This window comes from Aphelocoma coerulescens, chromosome 2 (assembly GCF_041296385.1).
Source record: "Aphelocoma coerulescens isolate FSJ_1873_10779 chromosome 2, UR_Acoe_1.0, whole genome shotgun sequence".
Taxonomy (NCBI): Eukaryota; Metazoa; Chordata; class Aves; order Passeriformes; family Corvidae; genus Aphelocoma; species Aphelocoma coerulescens.
The window spans coordinates 35,848,044-35,867,365 of record NC_091015.1 but is presented as its reverse complement, the minus strand read 5'-3'; the positions used below and the strand labels follow the sequence as shown (position 1 = coordinate 35,867,365).

At 34.8% G+C, this 19,322-nt stretch overlaps 1 protein-coding gene across 1 annotated transcript in view; it reads right to left on the bottom strand.

The window, feature by feature from the left end:
• Window positions 1–19,322, bottom strand: part of LOC138106435 (PHD finger protein 14-like) — a 163,578-nt gene that overhangs the window by 75,808 nt on the left and 68,448 nt on the right. Inside the window, 2 exon segments of the mRNA XM_069007025.1 lie at window positions 18,279–18,400; window positions 18,556–18,606. Coding sequence (XP_068863126.1) covers window positions 18,279–18,400; window positions 18,556–18,606 — 173 coding nt within the window.

Below are 19,322 nucleotides of genomic sequence, written 5' to 3'. Positions count from 1 at the left end.
GTATATAGTACAAATGCTAAACTCTGGTAGATGAGTAAAAAATCATGTCTGTTGATATGAAAAGGTACAGAGTAGTGACTCAAGAGGAAAAACAAAACTAAAAACCCATGAAAATTAAACCATCTAAGAATATACTGGAGAATCCAAGGAAGCCAATTCAGCTAGATAAGGATCAGCCTGGTCCAAGGAGCAACAAAACATCTCTACCTTACCAAAGACTGCCCCACCAGCAAAGACACATCAGACATCAGCACTGGGTGAGTTATTCATACTGAAGCTTAGCCTAGCAAAATGCTAGTCCTCGACACAATGTGATTGCTGTGAATTCTTGAATTCTGCACATCCTGCTCACATCTTGCTCTATGAATGACAACAGATGACCCAGAAGAAGGGGAGTCACACACCTCTCCATACTCACTGCCTCATTTTACTATTCTCATCTAGAGCAGCACTTGTCCACCCTGCATTTAGATCAAAGAGGCTTCAAATTACCAGTCATTGATACTGTCCTTAACATCTTTCTTCTCAATCCACATTTCTGTTCCTTGCAAGTTCTGTAGCAACTGTAGGGAAAAGCACACTCAAATGGCCCACAGCACACTCTAAGCACAATGATGAAAGATCTAAAACCTGCCATACCATGACTCTAATAGTTATGAGGAAACTACTTCTCTCACAACATCCTTTAAGGCTTCCCTTTCCCCAGATTTCACCAAATTGACATGAATATATTTCTCCTCTGTCCTTGGGAAAGGGAGGTCTTTGCCAAAATTCAATTTACGGATCAAAGACTTCAATTCACTTTTCTTCTTAAAGGTATGGGGTGAAGGACACCTGGGCAAGACAGTACACTTGCTCAAATCTCACCTTAAAAATTTTGCCTGAAAACATCCAGCCTAAAAGATGCAAAAGAGACATTAAGAATTCTGAGCCCAAGTGATTAAAATTTTACAAGTAATAAGGAACTGAAAATGGGGTCTGGTACCACAATTATTACTACTGCCCAGCATAGCAAACTTTCATCTGTATTAATTCTAGTTAAAAAATTCCAGAGAGTAAGTTTTGCTAAGTTCCAGTCACAGACATTTTGCTTGGTCATTTCCCCATTGCTCCTTTTGCTGTGACTCAGTATTTCATAACATAGTCATTGTATAGAATACTGTATAGAATACAAATAATACATCATTCTTGATGACATTGAGTGGTCAGATTTCCCTAATTCAGAAACAAAAATCACAGTATGAATTTGAAATAAATGAAGTTCTAAAAGAAGAACCAAACTTTCATAAGAAAGTGCTCCTGAAAAAAAAGCAAACACTTTTTAGGTCGTTCGCCAATGACTTCTCTAATTAATTTCAGATTTTTTTTCCCTTGTTGACAAAGATACAGGAAGCCTCAAATACAATGACCAACAGTGAAGCACTATTTTTCCCAAAGGTCTGATGCCACAGACAGAAGGAATTCTTTTGCCTGTTTGAACAGTGAAAATTGTGCATATGTCTCACAAAATAGCAAAATTTAAATTAACACATAACACTCTAAAAATGTTCATAATTCTGGGGCTGTCAGAAAACATAAATATATTCAAGTTACTGAAAAAGGCAACTGCAGCAATATTAAATATTTTTCCTTTTCTTCAACTAACTCATTAAACATATGTATCAAGCTCATTGTCAACTGATAAATTTTGCTTATGGTGACAAAAGTTATGTTTTGAACCTTATCACTTTAACTTATAAAACCCACCAGCTTCACATAAACTTTTCTTCATGTAACTGTCAGAGGAAATCTACTTCAAAAATTTGTAACACGGACTAATCTATACTGAAAATACTGTGCTGCTTAATTTCAGAATTTTATCAATCCTCACTATCAATTATCCACCCACAGATACAGTTTAATACAAAATTTAAATGCAAACAAAATGAAGGAAGCATGGCAATTTTACTGAGACAACTCATCAAACAGTGAAACTAGTTTTGAATGAAATATTAAGGTATTTTCCTAATGGGAATGAGACAATAAGATTTAAATAGAACTAAGTACATATACTGTTAAATGAAGTTTCAAAATAAAAGTCTTTTAAAGTTTTCAACATGAAAGTTTTTTAAGCTAAAACCTCCTGAGTTTTCATTAGTAAGAGGGACCAACAGCTTAACTAATAATTATTATATACTGTAAACACAATCTAAGTTTTTCTTTCTCACAAGATGCAAAATGTATGCTGTTAAGAGATCCTCAGAAATCACACTGGGCCACTACAAGCTGACGCAGTGGATTTTTCAAGTGAAGAACTACACTGCAAGAAAGATATAAAGTGGTGAGAAAGAATCCAAAGGAGGGCAACAAGGATGGTGAAGGGCCTTGAGGGGAAGCCGTATGAGGAGTGGCTGAGATCACTTGGTCTGTTCAGCCTGGAGAAGAGGAGACTGAGGGGAGACCTCACTGCAGTTACAAATTCCTCATGAGGGGAAGAGGAGGGGCAGGCACTGATCTCTTCTCTGTGATGACCAGTGACAGGACCCAAGGGAATGGCCTGAAGTTGTGTCAGGGTTTAGGCTGCATATTAAAAAAAGGTTCTTCACTCAGAGGTTGGCTGGGCTCTGGAACAGGCTACCCAGGGAAGTGGTCACAACACCAAGGCTTACAGAATTCAAGAAGCATTTGGACAACACTATCAGGCACATGGTGTGACTCTGGGGGCTATCCTGTGCAAGACCTGGAGTAGGACTTTGATGATCCTTGTGAGTCCCTTCTAACTCAGGATACTCTATGGCTCTATGAAATGACAGTGAACAGGAACAGAGGACATGCCTAATATGTTTGCTATCACTTACACTGACTACTCCAAATACAGGCACGTGTGCACATACAGAGATACTTGTCAAAATGCTATACAGAGATATAAGCTACTACCTACAGTGTGAAAAAAGAGGCCACAATAGTTTTTGGTGCATATTAGAAATCAATGGCACAAAATGTTCAGATCAGGTCTCCAAGGAACTAGGATCTGTAGAAGAAAAATCCTTGCTGTTAGTAATCTTCCATCACTCCACAGAAAGCCAGCTCCTGTATTCCTAGTTTGGCTTGGAATTAAGGGAGTGCAGATCTTAACTCACAGTGTGCGTAAAAACTGCGTCCACTACCCTACTTTGTGGGGTACTCCAGTACCCACCACAAGGGATGCAAAGGAGAACTAAAAGGTAATCCTCCTGCCCTCATGTTCTCCATCCCTCACAAGGGACCTTACCCTTCTAGTGCAGCACCACTAGACCTTCCCTCCTTGCAGTTCTAACTCCCTCGTAGCTAAGTGTGGAGTTTTAGCTATGACATTATTTATTATTTTCTGGGGCTGGAAGAATTGGCAAAGAGCCCCTTCACAGTTGAGTTTTGTGAGTTTTTAGGTATCTCAGTCTGCTGCCAAGTTAGGTGATACATCTCTTTTAATGCAATTTGACAGGTGACCCCTGAAAGCTATTGTTGGGGTGATATTCTAAGGTAGTGAATTTAGAAATGCATTTGAAAAATGCAGTTTTCAAAGAGAGAAGAGGAAGGGATTCAGAACTGTGGATGCCTTATCTGAACTTACATAGTGGAACCTCCTCCCACTAAGATACAACTTCCAGTGGAAAGCTGCAAGCATTAGCACTGAATCCTCCATAATGTTGTACAACTACAAACTACAACTATAACATCACTTTCCCAAGACATGTATTTCATAAGCATAATTACTTTCTTGTTCTTAATTAGTGTTCTTTATGACTCGCTATATTGACTACAGAAAGATGTTTCTTTTACAACAAACTAAATTTTACCTGTTATATACAATAGAAGATTTTTTTTTTTTTAATGGTTTACTTTTAAGAACAATAAATACACTTTTGACTCAGCACTGGTGGAACCACACCAAGAACATTGTATCCAATTCTGGGCTCCCCAGTGCAAAAAACATACTGGAGTTATGGGAGTAAGTCCAGCAAAGGGACTATGAAGATGATTGGCTGGAGTATCTGTCATGCAATAGGCTAATGCCTGAGATTATTTAGTCTGGAGAAGAAAAGGCTCAGTGAGAATCTTCTCCGTGTATAAATAAAGGAAGGAGAGCCAGATTTCTAAGTGGTGCCCAATGAAAGGACAAGAGGCAACAGGGAAAAACTGAAATACAGGGGATTGTTAAATATAAGAATAGGTTTTTTTTCACTCTGAGGAACAAGCAACAGAACAAGCTGTTCATAGAGGTTGCAGAGACTCCATCCTTGGATACATTCAAAACCCAACCCGACACTGCCCTGAGTAACATGCTCTATCTGACTTGTTTTGATTTAGCGGGCTGGGACTAGAGGAGCTCTAGAGGTCTTTTACAATCTCAAGCATTCTGTGATTCTATTTTTAATAAAAGCAGAAATTATTTAGAAAACCTTTCAAAATTAAAGAAAATTAAAGTCCTGCAGTTTACTTACTTTTCTTTAATGTGAAAAACTAAGATTACCAGTAGAGTTTTAAAAGTCCACTGGTTTTCTTATCTCTTTTTCACAGTGTTATTAAAAGAACTGTCAGTAGGTACCAGCAGACAGGCTGTTTTTACGTAAATTTAAACAATTTTTGCTATGACAAAGTAATACTTTTATTTTTCCTCTTTCCATTTGCTCTGCGTTTTCAGATATTAAACTGCTGCTTTTGCAGTTTTTACATACCCATAGTTGCACATTCTCTCAAAAATGTAGAGAAACTTCAAGTAAATATTATTGTTCACATCACTCAACAGGACTATTAAAGCTAGCACTACTGATTTTACTCATGAAAACCTAAAATCTTAAATGATATTACATTTTCTTTCTAAAGAGATCATTTTAAGTATTTTTTCGTCAAGTGCTTTTCTTAACATTTTTTCATAAACTCATCTGCTGTGGCAGTTACAGGGAAAAAAAAATCTAAAAGTTCCTCTCTTCTCCTGCATTTATTAAGAAATGGTCTTCAATTCTGAAGCAAACAGCTCAATAAATAAGGTAATCCTTGTCACAATTTCTCATGCTATGACTGAATCCTGTTCGTTATTCTTTATGAATATCTTCAAAAATCAACTATTATTTTCAAGTCTGATTTTTTTTTGTCACATTTTGCATATTCTCAAGTAACTTAATTTTTTCTCTTCTCAATTCTTGCATCATGAAATGTTAACACAGAACATTCACTGCCAGGAAGCTGTCCCCAGCAGTGTGTAGACTGGATCCCTTCTAGCTTTCATGTGAAATTTCAGATCTTTGTTCACTACTTCAGGGTTTACAGAATTTGAAAACTGGTTTCTCCTCTATTCATTACTCACTACTCTCTGCCTACTTAGCCCTTCTTTTGTGTCATTTCCTTTTCTCACTTTCCCAGAACCTCTGTCTTCTGCAGCATTTCCATATTTTCACCTTTTACTCAGATTACTTTAAGAAATATAAATAATTTAAATAGAAATATAATTTAAATATCCTAAATGTCTCAAAACCAGTTGATGTTCTCAAATAAAAATTTCTCTGGACTTGCACAGATTCGTGACAATTAAACCAGCTATATATTCTGTTCCATCTACTTAGTGTCAAGTTCAATAAGCATTTATAAAACACACTTCACTTCCAGAAGATTCTTCCACAAACCTCCTCGTGTAGTCAGTTTCTATACAAGTTAAAGGACAGACAATTTAGAAATGAATATAGATTCTGCTCCCTCAAAAATAGCCCTACAAAGGAAATGAGAGTCAAATTCACAATTACAATGGACTTCACAGTTTCACAAAGACAGAGTTCAGAGATTAAATTTTTTGTTTATTTTATTTGCCTTTCTCCAGGCATAAGCCGCAAGTCTGTGCTCACATTTGGATGTGCTAATGAGCATGCTCTCAGTTAGATGCAAAAATGCAGGCATGAGTCCCATCCATTATCTTTTATGTTTTATTCACGTGGATCATTGAACAGAGGTGGGAATACTTAAGTAGGAAGTCCATATCTCAAGGTCCAAAGAGACTTCCATTTTGAGTCCTGGGAAGGCTTAACACAGGGATACTTAAAGAATAGAAGATTTAACTCCTCTCCTCTATTTCCCTAGGCAGCAACATCAGCACCAGGCATAATTTGTCTCTGACTTTTAGTAACAAGAACACTTTAAAAAGCTATTCAAATTTATGAGATTTTTAAACCCAAGGATAAACCCTGGCCACAGTTTACACTGAAGCGAGCACTTTAATCCATACAATATTTTCTTACCAAATTATAATCAAGTTTCTGCTATGCAATTTTGGTGCTGCTATCGCTAGCTTTTATTGCTGTATTAAATTGTTAGCAAACAGCTAAAGGCTGCCAGAACAATTTCATAACATCTATTTCCTTTTAATAGTCCTTTGTACGAAACAGCTCTGAAATTATTGTTTACATATTATGGTCAAATAAATGCCAACAAATTCTATTGTTTAGCTTACTGCCATAAGGATGTTTGCAATTATTTTAGTCTTTATTACAACATCATTTTTTAGAATTTAATAATTTAACTACCAGTCCACCACTATCACTGAATTATACTGGTTTTACTTCAATCCTCTCATGCTAAAACTGAGTGATTCTTCAACTTTTAATTATTGGTACCATTTTCACCTTTAGCTATCACTACCATTTCGGCTTCCTCTCAAAACTGGTTTAGCATATGTAGGATGCTGAAACTTTTATAAAGTCCTGAAGCTCTCAGATGCCACACAGTTTTTCCAAGACACGCCCTACTTTTAAAACCCAATTTTACACATTAGTTTTCAGGAAAATGAGAGAGCTGGTTGCTAGTGTTTCACATTTAGCTACAAATATTTAAATTACAATAAACCTCTTCCCAGAAGTTAAGATTATTTTGAATTTGTCAAAGCCAGCATGCCTTTTTGGCCAACCATTAAATAATGTGACAAAACATATTCCAATACATACATTTTCTTTCAAGTAAGTTACTGTGTAACCAAAATTCTATGTTTATTTTCAGTGACTGCAAAGTAAAATATTTTATTCATATTTAGATCCCCCTGAGGGAAACAGAATAACTTACAATGACAACAACCATCATCCAACACATTGAAACTGGATGAGAGAAGGATAAAATAGATGAGGTGCCAAGAAAAGTTCACACATCCTTAAGAAAACAAAAGCAAGAACTGTGTTTTTCAAAGATAAAATTGTATACTGTGCTAGAAACAAGCAAGGCTTTTCATCAGTTCTGAAACACGAAATTGAAAGCTGCCAAAGGATGAATGAACTACACTTTAGACTTACACTTAAGTAATTCTTCTGTCCAAGTATTCTTACATGCATTACTTCAGATACAGACAAGCTCCTGTACAGCCTGAATGGAGAGCTGCTTTCTGTTTCCTCACTCCATAAAATTTTATCCTTTTCCAAGTGACAAGTGCTGACCTTTCATTGTATCATGTCTGCTCATGGTTTGCTCCCTTCTACAATCACTTCTAGCAATATACATCAAAAATGACAAGCAGAAATAAGTGTACTGCATGTGCTGTGTTGTATAGCTGATGTGTAAGGTTTCTGTGACTGTTAATTAGAAAGGATACTTTACTGAATTATCATACTTTGTACATAATTACTGCACAGCAGCAACGTAAGTTAACCCTACAGAGCAAGGTGTTCAATATTGATGCTGGAGATAGGGGCATTTCTTTTCCCCCAAAATCTGTACAATCAAATGTCAGAAACAATGTATATTTAGAATGGCTTCAGTTATCACTTTAAAGCAGAGATTTCTGTATTAGAATTCAAATGCTTGGCCACCCTCCCTCTACCTTCCTAACCTAACTTTTGTTTTGTTTTTAATAAGAAAGGAAAAAGTCAGCAAAACAAAATGTCAACATTAAATCATTTCACAGCATTTTGTGTCAGAAACGTAATGGAAAATGTGCACATCATGGGAAATGTTACTGTTCTTCCAGAACATCTTTTCATTTGGTTCAGGACTCATCCCTCTACATAACTGTGCAGGCACTACCGATGGTTGCTCTCCCTGGGCTTAATTTGGCAGTTGAAGGATTGTGGCATTTTCAGGAAACCACAGTGCAGTGATTTTAGTGGTTATCCATCTGAAAGTGATGCTATGATTTAGAATAATTGCTCTGTTTATGTGCAATGGTAAAAGTCAGTTACCACACCATATTCCAATGTCAGTTTACACTTTCCTGACTATTTCCCTAATACAACATCACATCCGATGTCAAAGTCAGAATTAGAGGGATTTAGTGTTCCTGTTCCTAAGCAGTAAGTGCACATGCAGTACAGTACCACTGCTGTATTTAGTTTAACTGACAATTGGGTAAGGAGAGGAGCAGGAGGGAATGGGCCGAATTCAGCTACTTAATCAAAGCACGCTGCACATTAATTTACGCTCGACCTTTACATTGTTACAACCAGCAATATGAAAAAGAAAAGAGAAACATATTAGTCTTTGCTAAGAGTTTTTTGATATTCTTGAAGAAAACATAAGCTTTTCCTTTTTTCTTTTTTTTTTCTTGCATATCCTTTCCACATCCTTTCCTCTCAGAACTAAGAGAATTTATTAGGCCTTTCTCAAGATTAAGTCAGAGATAGGCTTAAATATTTATTTGTAACTTTATAACTTAAAAAATCCATTCAAGGGTAAACGTTCAGAAAAAATCTCAAGAAGAAGAATGAGGTTGTTACAAAGTATTGAAGTCCTACCTGGAACATTCAGTGATACTGAATTCCTGTCCTAATACAGAATCTTGTCTTTGGCATTTTAAGTGGCTTGAAGCAAATCAGATACAAAAATTTAATTTCATTGAGATGAGAATGTTAAGCAATGACACAAAGTGTAAGTAATACTAATAGTCTCAGCTGTTGTAAAGGCAATTCAGTTTTACAAATCGGACGCAAAGCAAAATCTGAATCCAACCCTTGGATATGGCACAGATGAAAAAAACAAAAATTAAGTGGAAAAAAAAAAAACAAAAAATTCAAAATTGTGCAGAAGAAAGGAACAAAACTAATAGTAAGGCAGAAAAATAAATGAAAAATATATAACTCTATTTTACAAATTCCTAAATTTTGCATCCAGAAAAATATTACTTTTGTAATAGACATTAGTCTAGATTATTTGATCTGTAATTGCAGTGACCACACTAGCAGGGAACTACAGTAAGACAAGTCGACCAAATCTAGTCGACATCAAAATCATGCTGAAGTACAAGAAATAAACCCTACAGTTCTATTCCTTTTCCCAAAAAACAAAGACATTTTATAAGAAGACTGATATTAATGTCACAATTCTCAAATTGTCCATTTAGATGTGATTACATGCAAATTATTTCAACTACTTCAAAATAACGTTCAATATTAAAACTTCTCTTCTTAGATAACCTACCAAAAAAGCTGTGTTTACCAAATACATTGTAACGCTGAAGAAGCATTACAACTAAATGGGTTTTTTTATTGTTCATTTTAGTTTTTTTATCTGTTTAAAAGTATCTTCTCCAGTAAGAAGCTTTGCCTATCACTCAGCCTATAGCACAATTAAGCTAAAAAGAACAATAATATCCCAAATACATGTAGATTATCTACAGCCTCTCAGATAATAATACTGTACGTAAAATTCTTGATTTAGACCCAAATTAGCAAAAACTTGCATGCAACTTGCTCCATTTATTTATTAATGAAATTAATGCCATTAGTGCAATTAATACTATATAATACTATATAATACTATATAATACTATAATACTATAATACTATTATATGCCATTTTAATAATGTGAAGAATAAGTCTGGTCAATGCTGAGAAAAGCGACTCAATGTCCTTAAGCTCATTGCACCTCTAGCTGCTTTTCATGTACGAGCTTCTCTGGTAACACAAAAAATCCCAAAACACACAAACCCCACACTCTCACAGTGTTCCAAGACAAAATTAGTTTTGAATAGTGTAGATGAAGTTTTGTACCCAAACTTCAGACTACCTACCAAAACCCCACACAGATTAACTAACTACAGATCAAAGAGTTTTAAAAGTATTGGGCAGTACTAACAAAAATGAGAAAAAATGCATGTGGAACAGTAAGCATCACCCTTCTGCATACTAAGATTTCTTATTCAAACAGCCCATAACTCACACTACAGTTCTGTGAAGAGAGATTTAATTCAGAAAACTGACTGCACAGATGTGCATTTGACACTAATTGTGACAAGTCAAAACTGATGCTGCAACATAGCATTTAAATGGTTATTGACGACTGCTGTGGTCTTCTATCACATCATTTTAATGCCTGGACATGAACATTCTCAGGTCATAAATTTCGTAACTATAAATTTCAGTCTTGTGGCTCATGTAGCAATGGCTCAGCTTAACAATGCAAAACAACTGAATTGGTAATGAATTTGACATTTGCTTTCTGAGTGTGCTGTACTATGAAATCTTCTGATGTGATAAGCTCACTGCACTGAAAGTGACTGAACCAGCTTGGCCCGAATGAAGGAGTAAGTGACACATTCAAATGCCAACTGAATTGAATTATTTGATGCAGTTTGATGTAAGAAAAAAATCTTAAGAATGCCCACTAAAAAAACAAGCTACTGACTCCATTCCTATGATATTTTTGCAGTCATAGCCTATTACTGGTAACCACACTGAGAAATAATTTGGTATGTCATGATTTTCTCCTCTTCCATCACAAACTGCAATTTCAAGATCTGCATCTTGTTTCATTAAATACTTTTAATCTTCCGATGGAGCACCTCATTCAGTGACTGCTTTATCTAAAGAGGCCACTCACTACTTATAGCAAAGAACCTCTATATCATATTTTTTCATTTTATAAATTATTATAAATCCTAGTAGTTACAGAATGCAAAAAAAGGAGCAAAGGTCTCTGATACATGTATTTCCTAGGGCAATCAGAAAAATCATAAATAAATTCTGAGATACATAGCTGTTCAGAGAACAGATAACAACTGCAAAATACAGTTTCAAGCTGTTATTTACAAACCCATGATTGCAGCACAGACTTGATCAAGCAGCTGTAACTGAAGGGGAAAAAGGGATAACTATATATTAAAAATTCAGTAATAAAAAAAAAAAAGCAAAATATTTCTTGTTAGTGGAAAACAAAGTAACCCCATAGAAAGATCCTCTTATTTATGAGTGGCTATCTTGTTGCTTATTTCTGAAGTTCATGACACTGCTACAGAAGCTTTTTGGATCAGCATACTTCAAATATCAATACTAAGAACTTCTGACAATTAATGAAGAGTATAAACTTCTACTGTTCACTAAGCTTCTACAGATTAAAGCCCAGTATGAACTTCAAGAAGGTTTGACTGACAGATCACTAAACAGCCCAAAAAATAATGTGAAGAAAAACAATCGGGGAATGCTCACACTGCTCTCCCCTATTCACTTGTAAGAAGAACACTAACAAACCTCATCAACTATCACAATAATACTCCAACAGGGATTTAGTACTTCCGTAACATTGAAGACAGACAAATATGCATTTTTCCTCTATTCTAGATACTTTAAGGATGTATACTTCTTCCCAGTGTATTAATAGGAAATGTCATTAAATAACCCCAAAAAATCAAAGAAACATTTTTGTGGAGCATGCAGGGGGAATCATGCTTTGCCGTTCCTGTGTTTGATCAGAAAGCATGGTAGGCCAGATAATTTCTCATGCAGTTTCGCTCTCCTTTGCAAAACGAAGGCTCAATGTTAAACTTTACAGAAAAATTACATCAGATTGTCCTGTAAATATTTTTCAGCCTGAATTTCTTAATTCTGATAACAGAATTGAATGGTAAAAAAGTCTTTTAAACATGGAAATACCTCCAAAATTTCAGTTTTGGGCCATTCCTACATTGACTACCCCTAAGATAGTTCCTTCAAGACTACACAGTATCAAGAATCAAACCAGAGGTGGAACACAAAATCAGTAACCAAAGATCTGAGCTTCTGTTATTTAGATGGTTTAAATTTCCCCAAAAGTAAAACAGCAAAACAATCAACTGAGAAAGGTAACCCGGGCTTCAATTCCCATTTTGCTGCCTCATTCCAGGAAAATAACAGACAAGTCTACTGAAGAAATCCATTAGGTAACAGGTAAATAGATTGATGTCTAATTAACAGAAAACCCAAGGGTCTGCCATGCACTTTTTGCAAATGTTCCAGGCATGAGGAGCTTCAGGTAGCTGGAAGCCCAAATACAAATGCACCCAGCAGTCTGCTTCTAGAGAAGCCCTGAATGACAGCAGTGTAATTCTTATTACCAGACCTATTCCTGACTCCTAGGTACTTGGCAAGAGAGCTGCACAATGCCTACAGGTTTTTTTGTAATGTCTGCCCTAGCATATGGATTTACAGAAAGTAAAATGCAGTGCAAATTCAGTTTGAATAAAGCCCTCTGCAAAGAAAATGCGCGTTTGTCATCATACGTACTATCCTGCAACCTAGAATAAAAAAGAAACACTTTTGAGAAGGCAATGCAATGAAGAATTATGCAAAAAATGATCTAACAGGTAACTCAAGCAATTAGAAAAGTTATCAAATGTGATTTAATCAGATTTAATCCCTGTAAATTTTATAGCAGAAATAAACTAAACAACTGAATGTTACATTTCCTTTCATTCTCTTATTTCACTCCAATAAAATAATGCATTTTTAATCCTCTGTAACACACAAGATTGTTGCAAATTGTGGCTTAACTAACATTTTCCTTGTGATTAATCCCTACATTAGTGGTCTTGAACTTCTGTGGTAACTAACAGGCTTTCAATCACTATGACAGACTGTGAATTTTGTTGCAGTGCATTTAAAGTAATGAATAATTAATGTACTTGTTCTGGAATAAACTTCAGCTCACGAAGAGATTCAAAACTAACAGCTAAACAAATAAGGAAGAAATCCTTAACTTGAAGTTTGGCATGCCCCTTTGCATGGAAATTTAAGAAATAAAAATGCAAAGGTAAACCTATACAAGACAAATACAATTAAGGAAATCTGGTGAGAGACATTTTTGGAGAGAAGATCTCCAGAGGATTCAAAAGAGACTGTCTAGAACACACTTTCTGTCAAAAGCAGAATTAAAGCTGACCACTGTGTGCAGCTAAGCTAATCTTTTATACAGTATAAATTATCATCCTAAACTTGATACATACGTTTGTAGCACCAGAATCACAGATGTTGCACACGTTTTGAAGATTTTCAGTTACAGTATGATTGGATAACTCATACTATAGCCAACCTTATAGTTAATTTTACTCAACCACTTCTTTTCTTAGTAAATATGACACTGCATATATTTTATTATTTCTCCTTTCCTACTGCTCACCTTCCCTGCCTTGATACAGTGACTGTACATGCAGCACACTAGACTTGCTTGAAAAGTGAGAGAGTATATTGGGAAAAATAAGTACTTTTACATTTAGCTTATTTCCTAGTAAATATATCCATTAAAATAAATACTACATACATGCTTAATAATTTGCTTTGCAGATTTATGCTTTTTGAATACTTTATAACCAGCATTCAAATCAGTGCTTTCAACAAATTCTATTCTCTATTCTTTGAAATACATGACCTTCATATTTTTTACCCTCTCTGTAATGCTGAAGTCACAATTTTGCCTCAGTTACTGAAAATCAAATGAAATGGAAAATTCTAACTTAACTGACAATATAGAAGAAAAAATACATAAAACTACAAAAGAATGAACTATATGCTTGCTCTAAATTCTTGAAGAAATCAAGTGTTTTACAGAGATTTCTTTAACCTGGTTTAGGCCCATACAAGAACGATACTCAAATTCTATTCTGCTTTTCTCAAATCTACTACTGAGATGCCAGTTTTATCTAATTCATTACATTCCAAAATATTACCCAAGCACATCTTAAAGCCAACAACAGAAGCTATATTTAATTTTTTTTTAATAGCAGCAGTTGAAAACTGGTTTATTTTTGAGAAGAGACCACTTCTTTAGAAGGGAAATAATTTAGAAATCTTCCCTTGAAAGTTTTTGAACTGGATTAGCTTTTGTATTCTTCTTTACAGAACTGTTCTATATATTAAGACTACTTTAATTCATCTTAATTTTTTATATTACTAAAGCAGATTTTACAGTAATATTGTGCTAGAAGCACTCATCTGTACAGTGCTACAATATGGAGGGCAGGTTTTACCTATTACATATTCAGCCAGCTGAAAGACACTTCTTTATCCATGTTTCTACTAAATATGGGGATGTTCTACAGAGAATTATTGGGGAGCTATTTTTAAATATCTGCATGAGTGAATTACAGCAGCATTAAAAAAAACCCAAAAAACCAAAATAGGAGGTACTTATGAATCAAGCAATTCCTCTGCAAGATCTATACTTCTAGGCAATTCATGTGAGACTGTAATTAAGCACTCAGGAAACCTATTAAATGTCTAAACTATATATGACTTCAAAAGATTCACAAAATGAAAAGAAAAGCATTGCATCTGAATTCTTTCTGAAACATACAGCAGAGGTCAGCTCTAAAAACAAACAGAACCTTTAAAATTATTTTGTGGGTTTCTTAGAAAATTCACCTTTCACAGCTTTAGAAACTCCTGTACTTCAATGTATGTCTTTAATTTCATGCAAATGTTGCCAATATTTGATAACTGGTTAAGACTGAGCAGTATATTTTTATAGGTACCCTCTGGTTTCTCAATACTTTAGTTTCAAGCACACAGTATAGCTCTTTTAACTCTTCTCTCTTTTTAAAAAGTTCTGTGTCTTCATGCCCTATATCAAACCTATCTGTGTCAAATACAAAATATTTTAAAAACTCCATCTTTTATTACTATTTCTCTCAAAACTCAGTGACAGGTCATTTGAGTAAAAGATACTCAAAATCCACACTTTTCTCTAATTACAGCTATAGCTTTCTCACTTATTTATAATGACAGTTACAGATCCAACTTTGCCTCATTTGAGTCTCATTTGAGTACATCATTTCAATTAACTTTTCACTGTTAGATCTGTAAATCTTGACTGTGCCACTCACTCTTCTTGTAAATGGTAAAAATTGCAGAATTAATTAGTTCAACAGAATTTACACAGACATGTATAGAAGAATTTATAAAATAAATTCACTGTAATTTCTAAAAAAAAAAAAAAAAAAAAAAAGCCATCACGTAAGGATCACAAGACTGATCTTTTCTAGTGGACAAAACGACAAAATCTGAACTTTCAGTTCTAGTGCATGCTACTATACTGAAAGAGCCTATCTATATCTGACATCCCTGATTAAATAAGCACTATCCTGACATGTCTGTACTACATACATATGGCTAACTATTAGCATATATAAAAGCAACATGTCAGTAAGTTTTAGACAAAAGCTAATAATTAAAGATATCCTAATTTTTGTTACTATAGTCACTAAGGAATAGTTCAGTCAGTTAGTAAAGCATTATAATTCATCAGAATGAAATGCACTTTTTAATGAAAAATCCTTCCATAGTCATTTATTGATTTTAAACCATATGAACAACAGGTTAAGTAAAGCCACTGAACATATAACAAATAATTCCTTAACCATCCAATGCTACCCAGAAGCAGCTAAAATGGAGACTAAAAAAAAAAACATTCCAATAGTCACACAGTAATAAGTAGTTAAATTATATTTTTTTGCTCCAGATTCATTGCTAAATAGATTACTATTATAAATTATGAATTTCTGCTGCACTATTTGAAATATGAAAAAATTGCTTATCTTCCTCTAATTCCTACTCAGATAGCGACTCTGGAGCCAGGGCCAAATAAATTTTAGAAAAACTTACAATTTTTAAAAGCAGCTTGTCCGAGTGTCATGTAACTAGCCCTGCCTGTGGTTAACACAGGGCAGGAAAAGACAGAAGGTCCTCCAAAATTATTCCTTAAATCTGCGGTTTCACCAGTTACATATTTCTATTTAACTTAGTGATGAACTTCTCTAGTCAGAAAAATCTCTTGTATAACATCACCACAACCCCCCTTTTCTTAGTTACAGATGGGCTGGCAAGGCAGAAAATTAAATCTAGGAATTTTTGTGAAGACCAAAGACATTAAAAAAGATCTGAGAAATTTTGGGCTTTACTAACAGACAGTACCAAACAAACAGATATTGAAAAAATACTTTTTATACTTTGTTTTCCCTCCTAAACATATCTTGCTTGCAAGGAACCCTTGCATTTAAAACACTATTTCTACCACCACAAAGGAGTCCTGCATGATGGTACAGGGAGAAGAAAGCAACAGGGCAGGCAGAGGGTTGCTCCTACCACTTTGTGACAACGCAAAAGAAAATAAGCTTCTGAAAACTCTCTCTGACATAGTAACACTCTGTGGATCACTCTCCTACACATCTTAGGCTGCAGAGTTACCATAATTTAGTAATTATCAAAAGTAAGCCTCCACAGCTCTTTAGAAGCAGTGGTAATCTAAACCAGATAAAGTTGAAGCTATTTATAGGAATTATCTGAAGAATGGCAAGTTATAAATTTATATATTTTTTAAAAAGTAATATGGAAAATAAGATTTAAGGAAATATTTTTCAGAAAATTATGAACAAAGGATTAGAACATAACAAACTCCTTCTCCTATGCAGGAGTACTGTTCTTGGCCTAATTATGAGGATGATTTTTAAGAGAACCTGTTGGATTTTCGGATGTAATATGTTTATTTTTGGCCCATCTAAATTACTACTAAAATTTTTTCCTGTAGTAAACAAAACATAACACTAATTTTCTACCATTATTTTTTAACTGCAACTTAAATATACAGCTCCTCATGGCATTTCCTCATCTTATCCTTTATGTCCTCCAATGTGGTATTTAAGACTTCTAGAAAAAGCCTGAAGAAAAAACTAATTCACTGCCTTTTTCACAGTAAAGCACAGTATATGTTTTACCAGGATTCCTTCCCACAACAAAATAGTCTTCCTGCATCTTTTATTTCTTGCAAACTATAGGGCTTAAGAAAGCCCTTTATCTTCTCATGGGCAGATAAAAACATGCTGCCACCAGTTCTCATCAGTGTAACTGCACAAACAATCCCTGTAACACCCCCCACTATTTCACAGTCTGGTTCTGAGTAGGATCTAGGATTACCCAGCAGTAGCAGCTTGTCTATATATGAGAGTCACACAGTTACTGATGAGCTTGTAACAGGCACTCTGCCTCCAATTTGGAAATACAACTGCACTCTGGCACACAGCCTTGAAATTTTATCAACTTCTATGGGAAATCATATGCTGTGATTGATACTAAAACCAGCTACTCTGAGTATGTACAAGACATCTGTATCTGTGACACATCCTGATTCTTGCCTATGTGTTGCTTGCCTATGTCATCAGTGATTCTGACTTCTCTCATAACTCTGACTCCCAGAAATAAACTAAAATACTTATTTTGGAGTAGTCCTTCCAGTTAAAAGCAACAATTATATGTGACCTAAAGAGAAGAACTTGTCTAGAAAAATCTGGTCAAAACGTACAGGACCTAAATACAACACACTTCTTTTAATCTGAACTTATCAGATCATTTTAATGAAATCTCTGTAGATTCAATTAAAATCCACCTTCTGATTGATAAGGTCCATGATTCTTCTTTCAAGAATTGTGAACAGTTTCTACAGCTTTGCAAAGAGGCTACAATATGAGCTATAAAGTCAAAATTGGAAGAAGTTGCGCTCAGTGGTAGCTATTTAATAGCAGCTATTCTACACTTTTAATTAGATTTCTGCACCTACTAAAATATCACTCAACGGGCTTTTTTTCATTTCTGTTTCAGATAAGAAACATGATTATCCAACCCTTTCATGATCTGCATTAATGGAGGTAGCATTAATACCTTTTTGAAAACTTAAATTCCTCGTAATCCACATTTCAGCTCGTAAAATTGTTGATTATTTTAATTCAATTACTTTTAGGATGCTCATGTAGCTTTAATATCATTAAAATGCTGGTTTACCATTCTGACCTGCTCTAAAGCATTGACAATTCACCCTGATGGGAAAAAGTTAATTCTCCTGTGTTAGAAAAACAGATTATCTTGGTTATTTAAAATATAAATATTTTTGGCAGATCAATAAGTTAATCTAGTCAGTATTTCTGATGTAATGTTTCCCCAAGATAAGGGGAAGAAATTTATTTTGTTTTTAAAAAATTCACTTTCTTCATTTTAATCATGACAGAGTGATAAAGATGGGACTTTAACTCCTCATACGGTCAGAGTATCAAACCTACCTGACTAGATTTTCATTGTCTCCAGTGCCTTTGCAGGTAGCACACTCAGTCCTTAAATCCTCTGACTTGGGCTTCTTTTGCAGCACAGACTGCCGTTGCCTTCTTTCTCTGGGAATACGCTCCTGTCACAGCGCAAGGCAAAAAGAAAGGAATGGGGGGAAAGGAGGGAAGGAAAGCAAATATTTTCAATTATGGCATGGAAGTAACACTTCAGCCCAAAGTTTAATTTTTTGTGAAACTGTTAAAAAAAACAAACAACAAAACACTATATTCCAACCTCAGGTTTTTCTTCTTCAGGCACAAAGCTTCGTTTTCGTCCTCTAGTTCTCTAGAAGAGAATATATTTAAAATTCAATGTTAGGCAACAGAATGGTATGGCTATTTACCTATTACTCCTAACAACAACAAAAACATACTGCAGGAAATAATTTAAAGCATCACCTACAGAACGAGTGCCAGACAACTACACTAATCACATTCTGGATATAAATCTATAGAATTAGCCAGAAAGTAAATATAAACACTTGAGCATGCTAAGTCTTGTTCTTAAAAAGATTGCCACTAGAATTACAAATATCTTACAGATTTTGCACAAACTTCCCAAAACTAGTAATTTGAAAATTGATATGACCAGTGAATTAAAATAAATTCATGGAGCAGTAAAATGTGCTCTGTTTTTAAGCCAAGTGATAAGATTAAAAAAAAAAATCAAAATTAAAAATTTTATCGAAACAGAAAACTCAGATTTTGAGGAGTAACAAGAATTAAAGCTTTCAAACTGGAGCTTACTATAATGGATATATGGCAAATGCTTATAAAGCTGTAGCATATACCAACATATGACTGGTACACAATAGATGTTTCTGACAATTCTACACAAAAAGTAGAAATTATTTCAGTATTTCAGATGGCAAAAAAAATATAAATACCAACAGTGTGGAGGACAAGAGGTGTCCACAGACTCTAACAGCAAGTTCCAAAGGTTTACAAACACCTCTTAAGTTGCTACACACAACTTGACTGAGTTCAGGTTCAGTCACTACA